General features: G+C 41.4%; 1 protein-coding gene across 4 annotated transcripts in view; it reads right to left on the reverse strand.

Annotated features, from left to right (window-relative positions):
* Positions 1–2,458: 2,458 nt before the first annotated feature.
* PLXNB2 (plexin B2) overlaps positions 2,459–13,182 on the reverse strand; it is a 255,250-nt gene continuing 244,526 nt past the window's right edge. For all 4 annotated transcript variants that reach the window (XM_082062717.1, XM_082062718.1, XM_082062716.1 and 1 more), the window contains 6 exons: positions 11,420–11,580; positions 10,687–10,834; positions 10,106–10,170; positions 9,274–9,349; positions 7,194–7,268; positions 2,459–4,337 (listed from right to left, as the gene is read on the reverse strand). In XM_082062717.1, the coding sequence (XP_081918843.1) occupies positions 4,233–4,337; positions 7,194–7,268; positions 9,274–9,349; positions 10,106–10,170; positions 10,687–10,834; positions 11,420–11,580 (630 nt within the window). In that variant the 3' untranslated portion in view covers positions 2,459–4,232. The remainder of the gene's footprint in view (positions 4,338–7,193; positions 7,269–9,273; positions 9,350–10,105; positions 10,171–10,686; positions 10,835–11,419; positions 11,581–13,182) is intronic.

Below are 13,182 nucleotides of genomic sequence, written 5' to 3' on the forward strand. Positions count from 1 at the left end.
ACGGGGAGGCTGGAAAGCTTCAGGAAAGCTGCCTTGAGCTGGGAATGAAGGGTGAAAGAAAGTCACAAGGACCACAGTGCTGAGATTTCCAGTACAACAACTCTAGTGACTTGAAGTGCCAAATTTCAACCCGAGTGTAAAGCAGAATTACACAGGACTTGCCAGTGGCTGGTAGAAGAATGGCAACCAGACATCCTCCTTTAAACTTCTGAAGTTGACTGTCTCACTGCTCTGACAGGTTATCACAGAATCACAGAATGTTAGGGATTGGAAGGGACCTCAAAAGATGATCTGGTCCAATCCCCCTGCCGGAGCAGGAACACCCAGATGAGGTTACACAGGAAGGTGTCCAGGCGGGTTTTGAATGTCTCCAGAGTAGGAGACTCCACAACCTCTCTAGATAGAGGAAGAAAAAAGAAAACAAACAAAAAAAACCTGCAAAAAAACAAACAACTTTCCCCATAAGCTTGTTTCTGAGAAGACAACAGACCTGGAAAAAGTCTTAAGAGAAGGCAATCTTTCCTCAAAATTCAAATTCCTTAGAGAGGAAGACCTCAGAGAACTGTTACGTCACATGCTTAGGTGCAAATGGGAAACCTGACTACAACATTAATTTGTCAGCATAAACTGAGGTCTTGCAGCCACAGGAAGCATGTGAAATAAATGTTTCTGGATCCCATTCAGAGGTTTGTTTTAGGCCATGCAGTTGCATGATACCAGGGCATAATATGATAGAAAATGGTTGCGTTACTAACAAGGCTTGAGAACCTGGAATAGGGAAGGAGTGGCCACAAAAATCTCATCAGTGCTGGTAAGTCCAGGACAGTTGAAATTCAAACTTGGAGCTTGCAGCTGGCTAAAAATCCTCACATGTTATGGCAGTGTGAGAACTTATGAGAATGGATGAATTCCAGTTTGACTTTCTGAACTCTCTGTGTGTTTTTGTCTATAGTGATGGCTCTGCTGGTCTTCAAAAAGTTGCCAGAAGAGCCAGCCTTGGAGCATAAGCACAGCTCAGCCTGAGCAGGCTGAGAAGCATGTGTCCAGCACAGCAGCCTGCAGAAGGGGAGGCTCCAGTCCGGCTGTAACAGACTGATCACAGAAACCACCTTGAGGAAGCACTATGCCTTCCATATGCCCAAGGTCCCCTCTGCCCATAACTACTTGTCTATAAAGCTATACCTTTATATAGAGTGGACAAAGGATCTAATAAAGAGTCAGAGAGAAACGTGTCAGTGAGGAATACAGAGTAGATTCCTGGCCCCAGACAAAAAAACAAATTCCAGTTCAGTTGGGCAAGCTACTCTGTATCAGGCAAGGACCTTGTCCTGTTATCTGAGATCTCTACTTGTTTGCTGGTGGGGAAACAAGCAGTAAACCCTTTGGCGAGGGTGCGATCAGCAGTGTGACTCAGAGCTGCTGCTGGTGGTTGACAACCAGCACCCACCTCTGAACCGCGGCTGGGAGGTGTCCAAGCCAGGGTGTTCTGTGCGCAGCTGCTGCTGTGGGGTAGAGTGGCTCCTATTATGCAGAGAGAAGGTTCTTGTGCTCAAAGGAGTGCCCCTTGCAGGGGCTGCAGAGGGGATGAAAAGGAGGGAGACCCCCAGTGAGCTTTTTTCTTTTATCTTGCAGATGAACCAGATGGCGGGAACAGCAGAAACCAAAGAAGGAGCATGAAGCCTTTAAGAATCAGATTGCTAAAACGTAGGGAAACTGAAGCCAAAAACTAGGCCTGGACAAAACAGAGCACCAGAGTGGAAAAAAAAAAGGCACTGAAGGAGCTCAGCCAAAAGGGGAAATAAGAAAATAAACCAGCTCAGTTCTTCAATTCAAATTTAAACTCCTCTGAGAAGAGACTTGGAGAAACTGAAGAACTGGCATTAAGTCTCCTTTGTAGCTGCAGCTGCTCACAGTTATCTGCCTGCGGCCTGTGCATTTCCCAGGGTGGGAAAAAAGGGCACCAAAGAGCGACCAGTGGACCCATCACAACCTGACACACTCGGGCAAACATTCATGCTTTTCTAACAGGTAAGAAAGGTCCTGCTGCAGCATTGCCACAGCCCACAGCAGCTGCTCTGCATCGAGTCACTGATGGTGGGGGACACATAATGTTCCCTCTGCACCTACTTGCTCAAGCCGGGCTTTCTGATCTCTCTGGAGAGACGCTGCTGAGCCTGCATTTTAATGCGCTTTCAGGTCCCAAGACAGATTTTCATCAGGCAAGACCTTGCTACGGGATGTTGTGCTACATCCTTTCTTCTCAAGAGTACTCTCATTTTTCAGAGCAAATGCCCATAGAAAGGTCATGGTGTCAGGCACACCATCTGCAGGATGTGCTCTGCTCCTCCATTTCCAACCGCAGACTGACGGACACTGCTGCTCTATCCCCCCAGGGAAGCATTACAAGCCGCTTTCCACCCCCAGCCCCCCGTTTCAGTAAAGATCCCGTGACACTTGGTGGAAAAAAAACAACGTTGTATTTGATTTACAATTAACAGGATTCACAAATAATGACAAAGAAACAGATTAGCCATGAAATTAGGATGCCTCTGTTGATGAAGGAGTAGCTGGCAAAGCACCTTTACGTAGAAGTCATGTACCTCGGTCCTAAGCAGTGTAAAATAACTTATAGCCCAGGCAGGTTCAGGAATGGTTATACATAAATGCAAGAAGTTGAGTACAGAACAAACGAAAAAACTCCTCCCAGCGTACTGGGCAGGAACCCAGTTCTGGTGAGGCTTTTCAGAAACTGAAGGTAAGGCAAGGCCCACTGACAATTACTAGGAACATTTTCAAAAAGGGGGGGGGAAAATATATATCAACAAACAGTAGAAGTCACTGCATGGCAGCCTACCGGGCAGGGAGGTCGGGCAGCGGACAGCGCGTTAGCTTGCTGAGAATCAGCAGAGTCCAGGCGCTTGGCAGGACAATGAACGAAGGAGTACAGATGGCAGCGCTTCATTAAAATGCTACTTTACTGCCAAAAGCTTGCGAGACAAAGAGGAATAAAGTTTTCTGATGTGCAATACAGCAATTTAAGAAGACGTACCTAACTTTTTGATTTGTATGGAGCTTACCTATATTGTAAACACACACTTTCTAACAAGTTATTTCCGTTTTCTTTGCTATGGGTTACAGTGTGTGTTCAACCAAATGCAGCATTCCAAGGCTCAAAACTGACTGAGTGGTTTCCACTAGACGGGTATATGATTTTTCCAATATCATACTAGTATTTTACATCACAAATACAATAAAAACAAGTGATGGTATTTCTAGGACAGTTCCAAGATTCAAATTAAAAAATCATCAGAACCATTCTAAAATAAGATACTATACATAATCAAATCATGTTAAACAGCACACTCTCGGCAAGCAGCTAATTACAAGCATTCTGCTGGTCATGTTTTTCACACAAAAGTCATTCAATAGCACATAAATATTTCTTTTTCTGATCCGCTTCTTTTTACAAAACCATTCATCAGATTCACAGAATTAGTACAAGTAAGGCACATTAGCATATATCATAAAACTCACAATAATAACAAAGAGTTGTAAAGTTTTAAGGACTAATTATTTCTTTGCAGTGATTTCTGAACCAAGTAGAACTCTCCTACATGGACATTACTCTTATTTCTGTCGCAGCCAACTGTGGTGGGTGCAGTACTGTGCATCACCGTGGACATACATAATTAAATTAAGAACCGTGTGTGGTAGCAAATCCCATTCTCAGATCTCGCAGGGAAATCAAACACATTATTCATGATGTTTGTTATGAGCATAGACTTAGAACTGTATGGAAGTCAATTTCCAGTTATCAAAATAAAAGGGGATATTGCATGTGTCTCTATGTTATTGTTTTCCAAGTAGAAATATTGCTTAACGTAGAATGGATGCTATAGTATTGAATTTACTTGCATAATGAATCCTAAATGCTGATGACTCAGACTCTACTAAATTAAACAAACTATAGGTCTTCCTTCTTCCGCCCCCCACCCTGGCCCCAACCAAAGGACTCTCTTTCCCACAGAAGATTCATTTACACACAACACAGCTTTTAATTAGAAGCATAATTTACAGTAAAAATTTTTTACATTACACCTCTGCTATCAAAAAAACATGAAATCTTTCATTTAAAGTTGTAATTATACATTAAAAAATAGAACACTATTTCCTTAACAGGAAGAATGAATTTGAACATCTTCAGATCAGATTTCTTTATTGCGGCTTTTGAGTCAAAGGTCAGTCACTTTATTCTCTAATGCAGCTGCTATTTGCTGTAAACGGAAGGCAAGCTGCATTTTTTGCGCAGCTGGATCCTCTTCAAGTGCATTTATAATCTGGAAGAAGTAAACACAGAATGTTTAGAATCATTTAGCTGAAAATATACGACATAGTTCCCGGACGAAGTGTCTGATACTGTTTTGGTTGTAAAGAGTCCTTTGCATTTACTCTGCACCAAAGATAAAGTCCATCTAGTAGGCCCCGTGTTGTATTTTTACACAATAAAAATTATCGTCTCCATTACTTTATCTAAGTTGCTGTAATGTTTCCCATTTTGCTGGGATTCAAGCAAATTAATAGGTGGTACTTTATCTCGTGAAATATTACATTCCAAGATGGAGGAGGCAGGGGGAAAAACGTCTTCATAGCTATTTGAGAAACGGTGCTTGTACTTACAATGCACCCTACGAGGCTTAAGGGCTGTTTACCGGCAGTAATTAAGGCCCATCCCCAGGAGCTGTGGTTGTGAGAAGCTCCTGGGTGGTCCATGCACAGGCACAAGGTAGAACAAGACCAGGTCCCTGGTGTCTGTGGCCAATAAGAGGAAGAAAATGGCCTGGCCGCAGCGTTGGGGAGCTTTGGCAGCTTCCCTTCGGCTCCCGCCAAGAAATGCCGGGACTCTGGCTCAGCACCACGTAGCTCAGGAAGCAAAGAGCTCGTTAGAGGAGCCCCCCAGCATCCCACATGCAGCCTCTGTTGTACAGAATATATATATATAAGAAGGTACAACTCTAAGACATAAGGGATTTGGAAACAAGAGCTAGAAAAGGTCAACTGTTATGAGAAGGCTTTTCTTCAAATAGAGTTTTTTAGGGCTCCTCAAGATCAAATTTCAAAGGTTTCGAAAGGTTTTCATTTCCACCATCCTTTAGGGAAACATTTCCACCAACTATTAGATTTCTCCATTAGAAGAATGTGTTACACGGCAAAACCATTCCTTTTCTAGAACTGGCTTTATTAATAAAAGTCAGACACTGTAATCAAGCAGAAACCTTTAGCTCTGTTTAAATACGATATAAACTTGCAAGTACAAGAACTAGAGAAATAGAGTTTGCCTGTCACTACCTGTGGTTTTCATTTCATTGACAATGGAGATTAATGCAGTCAATATTAATCTAGCCAATAATTTCACTTTGAAGGGCTGGTATAACATTTGAGTTTCAAACGCGGGAGCAAATTTATTAAGAAATAATTATTTTAATGGATTTGTTTTTAAAGCGTGAAAGTATTTTTACAAGACAGAGTTAATAAACACTTACTACAGTATTTAAATTGAGCCTAATTTAATTTGATATTGTTCCCTTAATTTAAACAATTACATCTAGCTGTAACTCCTCAAATCTAGACTAAATAATTCATGATTATCTCTGCTGGTGAATATATCCTTCATATAAATGTGGACAATTAGAATGTACCCACTTAGTCACTGTCAAGCCCTGCAGAGATGCAGAAGGTACAGCGCATGCTGGGAATCACTGCGTCAGTAATAAAGACAAGGGCAGCTGCAAAACGTTCCAATTTATGCAAATTAAAACATTTTCATGGAAAATAAATAAGCGCGATTAATTTTACGGAATGGTTCTTGACAGATTATTTCCATAACTCTGAATTAGCAGCCTTTTCATCGGATGCACCTTGTTGTTATACACTGATGTACGCGAAGGGAAGAGCTGCAGCTGCGCACTGGGGTTTGCTGGGCTGCCGCTGGGAATCCCACAGCACGGTGACTCCAGCTGCGCCTGCCACCACCTGTGAAACCAGGGACACAGGGCTGTGCAGGGACAGAGGCTTTGTGGTTCACGTGTCACCCAGGGTCCCTGAGTGGGTCTGCAAGAGTTCAGCCCGCAGGAATGCGATGCACGTCAGCTGGGGCAGCGCTGGGGGCGACGGAAACAGCGCCGTGGGGCTGGTCTGCATTCCTCTGGCTGCTTCCCCTGCCGACCCCCACTGCAAGGACTCACAGGGTGATTTGATTTTCCCTGCTTACATCTGTTTTAAAGCTGCGCCAGGCTGGCTGCTCCTGTATAGAGCAGCTGCAGTGGAGCTGAGGACAAGACTTGCTGCCTTTAGTGCTAAATGTAAGTGAAAACACGAACTGTGCTGAGGCACAAGACAAACCGAAGAGAGCTCACATGTGCTGCACTCCTTTTTGATTCAGCATCTGTTCTTACTTGCCTTGATTTAATTCTGAGAGTTTTCTGGAGGCATTCATTTCCATGGAAACCTTTGAATAAAAGTTCCCTTCTCTCTTTTTGTTTTCAGATTAAGTTTGGAGAGCCACAGCCACAGCCCAGCTACACTGGGATATTCTTTGTCTCCCTTTCCACAGGGCCTGAATAACCTAAGAAATGTTTTGGACTGCATCGGTGAGCCTCCTCTTGAACCAGACTATATTCAACAGTCACTCTGCTTTGGTTTACCTTGGGCAGACACTTCATTTGGCACAGCAAAACAGGGACAGTAGCCGGCATGGCAGTTATAAGTGCATCTTAACTAATAAAAAAGGCGCGGCTACATTCCTACAAACAAAACAAGTTTAATGGGTTGTTCCTAATTAAAAAAGCACTGGCTTGAAACCTGATACAGCTCTGACGAGCACTTCTTGCTCAGTGACATTCTTAAGTCCTAATTCTTAGGAATGAATATAGTAGAACTGAAGAGAAATGATTTTTAAACTGTCACTAACAAAACCAGATAGCCCATTATGAAATTGTTCATTTATAATAACACACCTTTGACCACTGTAATTGCCAAGCAAGGTGTATAATTGCAAAGTTAGAGCTTTCTGCTCAGCGTTGATTTTACCCGATTATCCACAGAATTCCAGAAGTTGTTCCTTCAGACTGATGTTAGCCTTCATAACTTTTTACCATTAATATTATTAAAAAATAAAAACAGAAGCTGCAACTTACCTCATCATAGTATTTGTTAGTGTACTGGTAGAGTTGGTGTAGAGCCACAAGCGTATTTAAGGAATCGGTATGTGCCTGTTAAACAACACAAGCGAGCAGCAAACATGTCAAAATAGGATCACAGACAGCTAAAAGTTACGCACATGCACGACTGCTGGATACAATACATAATATTTCCAAATGCAAACTCTGCATCTTGTAACTTTTGTTAAATGACAGTGGGGCAGAAAAAAGGGGTGAGAAAACTTTTGTTTGGTGATTTTCAGATCAAGACTTTCCCACTGGTGTTTCTCCAGCCTGTCCACAAGTCTAACACTGGAGGTGGAAAGTATTTTGAACTGTGAACATCAAACCACAGACTACAGCTGAAACATCTGTTAACAACATGGGTGTGTATAACTAAAGCATTTAGTGAGTACAATCTACGTATTGTAGAGATATTAAACATTGGTTCTCTCACTGTCATGGCTGTTTGAAATCCTTTCTCCAGCTCTTTTTAACTCTTTGAAATTATTCACACCTCACTTCAGCAAAGGTGTAACCCATCAAGATCACGAGCGCATGTACGTTATGAAAAAGCCATCTGAATCACAAAGATGGAAAGGGGGAGAGAGAGAGACAGAGACAAAAGACTTTAAATGGAGCAGGAAATAACCCTTCAGTTACCTCTTCCTCCCTCCTCCTCTGACGTTTAACTTATTTAGTGAATGTGCTCTACCTGTCTAAACAGATGTTTTTCATTCAAACGCATAAGATTCAAATCTCTAGCAACATCTTTAGTCTTTCAAGTTAGTTAAGAAAATGAAGAATTGCAAAATATTGCTACTGGCATAAATGATTACCCAAGGCATAAAACAGCACAGATACATCCATCTTTCCTTGCTCTATAAAAGTCACTTCCAGAGCTGTTCAAAATTTGCAATGTTCGATCAATCCTTCCATATTCATTTTTATCATAATTTTGAATGTAAACAGAAAGGAACAACATGTGCTGCTGATATTAAAACATTACTTCGAATTTACTTTTAATCACTAAATGTTTTAATTTTATATACATCTCAATTTATGTAATAAGTAAAGTGAACTGGAAAATGAAATGTCACTGCAGATGAGTTTCGAGTGAATGACTGAAAATAGAAATGCTCTCATGAGAATGTTGATCTGCAAAATGTTAGGTCCTAAGGGCACTGAAATAAACAAACCACAAAAAATTCTCCAAACATCCTCCTTGCTCTAGAACTCTTCAACTAAATTAAGCAAATGAGCAAAGCAGCCAGTAAATACACTGTCTCTTTGCTCATGCTAAATAACACCTTTTAACACTGGTGAGGGCCTCTCCTGGTTCTCTCAGTTAAATCGAGTGCTGCAAAGGCAGAAGCCTGCTCTAGCTAAGCTGAGCTGCAGAGCAGACCAGGCTCTTTGAAGACTGAAGCAGATTTTGTGGTGTCTTTGCTCCACCAGTCTCCAACCAGACTCTCCAGCTAGCAACCACCCCCCTTGCTCTTCTCTGTGAGAGGTGACCCCCAGTCACCTATAATGCAAAAAAGAAAAAGTGCCTCTACGTGAGCACATGGTGATCTTCTCACATGCAGCATAAAGCAGAGGTATTGCCCTCATACAGACAGCTCTGAAATGGGCTATAGTTAACGTATGTGCCTTGTCGTTCATTTCTGGAGCCTAATTTTTGCTGCGGTAGCACTCTGAATTCCACTATTATTATAATACTTGTTATCAGTATGATCAATGCTAAAAATCCTCTATATGCTGTGGAGAGAAAACACAATTCAAGAGCACTATAATTTTTCCACAAAAGGTGTGAAAAAATCCAAACACTTCGCTCTGGCACCTACATCACTCGGACAGATGAGTGATGATAACCATTCTTGGTTCCATTCAATAATCAACACTTCAAAGGGCTAAAAGGCATGACTACACTAAGCAGGAGTATTTCAGAGATGTCTGAAATAACCCATTTGATGTTTGCACATAAAATAAACCCGATTGTTGAGGTAGAAAGAGAAGACAAACAGTGCTATACTTGGCTCTAATTTCAGGATAAGAAAATGAAATTTATTCTTACCCGAGAAATCTCTGCTAGATGGGTATTCATATCTTGGTCACTAACTGGCACCATCTGACGAATACCTTTGTAGTAACTGCAACAAATGAGAACAAACTTTCAATTAGGTGAAATACACTCTGGCTTTCTAGTAATTCCATATTTCAATTTTGCAATTATTTTAAACAAGCTTCCTAATAATGCAAGAGATGTTCTGTCACAACAGACCGATGATTCCTTCAGTAATCCTGTCTCCCAGCAGTCATTAGTACCTTCGCAACAGAAGCAAATCGCATCTGATTGTACAGGGCCAAGCAACAGGAAATAAATCTATTTATAATTGCAGCTGATGATTATTTTAGGTCTTCAAACTTTTGAAGTCATCAGCTAGCAAGAGTGTTGTCCTGTGGCAGAACTTCTGTGGTATTCACAGAATTTCCAATTGGTAAATGGGGGAAGTCAGAGATGGAAAAGAAAACAAAGGTGTTTGTGAAAATGTTTTCAGGATTTGATCTCGACTGAGCTATGGAAGTGCAGCACTGGTTAGACAGATCGTATGGGTGACAGCGACTGCCATGGAAAACAGCATCATCTTTTCTCCTGAATAAATGTATCCATCAATCTATCCATCTGTCTGCACAGACATGAGCACAGGCTGGGTCATAACAGTGATCCATTTCAACCCTGCCATCGTCGCCACCAAGGGAACATTTTAACATTCAGGTGTAAATTTTTTAACAATTGACAGTTGACTATGACTGCCTCAGCATTTGCCTTTCCTCTTACTGAGTACGTTCACATGGGCTTAAGGCCCTAACAACTCCAAATCAACATGAAAAGAGTCTATACTTACTCTTCCACCATTTTCTTATAGTTAGAGATTTCTTTTGCATAAAGTAATTTATTACTCGGAGAATCCTGAAAAATTTATAAGAGAGAGAAATTGTGTTGATTTATTTTGTAGGAAGCAACAAAAAGGCAAGAATCTAAGATCGAGCTTTACATTGACATGCACTTGAGCTTTACAGATATTAACATTTGGATGCTTGTTATTAACATCTACCTTGGTACATGGGTGGGATGATTTGTATTAAAAGGATAAAGTTTACACACAGCATTACTGTTGAGTTTTACAAATATATCAGTGCAAGATAATACTAAATATTATTCATGGACATGAATTAATCAGTTCTTAAACTTGCTTTTTATGAAAGAAGCTGGTATTTTCTCCTTTTTAGAAATACCAATTGGCAGATGACACAGTAACACTGACATGTTCACCAACCTGTTAAGTGGTGAAACGCTAACTTCATTATAAAACAAAAAAGAAATGATCAAGGCTGTATCTCCTCAGAGAATGGGTATTGTCTATGAGGATGCCCTTTGTCTTGTCAGGCATGACTGCAGTCAAGATGTAGAATGCAAATCACTTACTCTGCTTAATTTGTGCTCTGTTCTTGTGCAAGCATCCATGAAAGTCTGTGCGATGACTGACAAGGAAGCATCCACTACTTCATGAACATGAACATCAAAGATGAAATGGGGATTTTTCAGTATGTTTACCCAGAATCTAAGAGGCAGGCTGTAAAGCAAGAAAGAAAATAAATAATCCTTTTTACACAATAAATATTCTACAATAAGCACATCACATGAAATTAAGTATGGGTTTTGCATTTTTGCCTCCTCACAACAGTGAAGCTTGATTTTATGTCAACATTTATACAAGCTATCTGGTGTCTGGTTTCCATGCCTGAAAGCCAAGTCTTTACAGAAAAACTCATATGAGAAAAATCTTGAGTGCCCCAGAACAGCAAGAGAACATGTCTGTGTGATTAGAGAAACTACCCGAGTAGCATTTATGAGATTTTGTGCTTTGACAGGTAAATCTAGTCCAATTTGCTTTCCTCTTCTCAGAGAAAAGCAAAACAAAACAAAAAGTAAAGCAGTAAATCTGCCATCGAAAACCCCAGAGGTAGGCTGGTTTCATTTCTGCAGCTTCTAGGCTTAGGGGAATCCTTTTGGTCATATAAACATATTATCTCAGTTAAAATGATTCCGTGAATTATAAATGAAATTTACTTTGATTTGTGCTAAGAGTGCCAGTACATACTTGAGAATCACACTCTCATTTCTCTGCAATGCAATTATTATTCTGTTCATACCGTACCTGTTTGTTTTCCAGATGTGAATGGTATCTTCATCCTTGATGTCATGTTTTTCTGCTTGTTCATCAAGGAAGTCAAAGAAGTATTTCACAGCTGGTGGCACCACATGGTTCGAATTGAGCACACTATGAAAGAAGTTATCTACAAACTGCTGAAGGGTCCCCTAAAGGAAAATTTTTAAAAATCTATTACATTTGTGTTGCAGGCTGAACTCAGTGCCACCCTAGAATATTTTATTCTCTTTAACACTAACAGCCCAGTCTAGTTGCAGTCACTGATGGCCTTCATTCTGAGCGCTAAGGGTAACGGGTGACAAAAAACAAGGAACTTAATGCAGTGGCCTTGCCAACTGCCAACACAATAACGGCCTTCAAGAGAACAATTTTATGTTCTAACCTGAAAGGTTGTGACTTCATCGACTATTCTATTGTTTGCACAGAAAGGTGTGCTTTCTGCTTGACAAAAGAAGCAGAAACTGGTCGCTAAGTATACAATACATTTACACTTCAGGGTTGTTTTGCACAAAAAATAATTGTTAGCCATTTTTTAATGGATTTGCCACTTGCCACCTCCAGTTTCTCAGACTCCAGAGCACCATGCAATTTGTAGAAAGAGACTAAGAAGAAAAAGTACCAATGAGCACTTGACCTTTTTTTTAAGGGCAAGCACCCATCTGTCATCAGACTGCCAGTCTGGCCCAGCTCCACCGAGCCCAAGGAGTGAAGTATCCCAGGAGGGCTGTGTGCTTGGTTGGATTCCTGCATCTGCCTGGACCTTAGAGACTGTGACCTCAGAGAATGTCCCCTTGTTTTAGAGATGACCCTGTTGAGGCCACATGAAGTTTTTCCCTGCTCAGCTGGTTGGCCCTACGGACATATTTAGAAATCATAGAATCATTTTGGTTGGAAGAGACCCTCAAGATCATTGAATCCAACTGTTAACCTAACACTGTCACTAAACCATGTCCCTAAGAACCTCATCTACACATCTTTTAAATACCTCCAGGGATGGTGTCTCAATCACTTCCCTGGGCAGCCTGTTCCAATGCCTGACAACCCTTTCTGTGAATACTTCTTTTCTTAATATCCAATCTAAACCTCTCCTGGCACAACTTGAGGCCATCTCCTCTCATCCTATCACTTGCTACTTGGGAGAAGAGACCAACACCCACCTCAATACAACCTCCTTTCAGGTAGCTGTAGAGAGTGAGAAGGTCTGCCCTCAACTTCCTTTTCTCCAGGCAAAACAACCCAAATTCCATCATCCGCTCCTCGTTATGACTTGTGCTCCAGACCCTTCATCAGCTTCAAGGGCTGCATCTGCTTTCTCGCTGTCACTCCAGCTGCCAGACCCAGAACAGGGAAGGGACCGAGAAGGCAGGGAGCCCTGTGCCACTCTGCTGTCAGCAAGGACACACTGACAGTCCTTGGGTTCTAGGGGTGGTTGTGGTTCCAGCCATCACACCTCACCAGCTCCATACGAGTTAGGAAATCTCCAGACTGGTAATAATCCATAAACTGGCTACTGGGAATAGAAAAGGGCTGGCTACATCTTGCTGGTAATTTGTCCTGTCATCTATACACAGACTGTCCTTCACATCCACTTTCATACCCAGACAAATGGCCCTAGCTGAGGGTAGATCACCCTCATTTTCACAAGGAGCCTGGCTTTAGGGTCATTAAACACATTATCCTAAATTCTTTCTGCAAGGAGGAGTGCATCACAAAATTATTTTGATTGTGATCCATTCTGCAGTATCAGCACC

Source organism: Streptopelia decaocto, assembly GCF_964273445.1.
Source record: "Streptopelia decaocto genome assembly, chromosome: 1".
NCBI classification, from domain to species: domain Eukaryota; kingdom Metazoa; phylum Chordata; class Aves; order Columbiformes; family Columbidae; genus Streptopelia; species Streptopelia decaocto.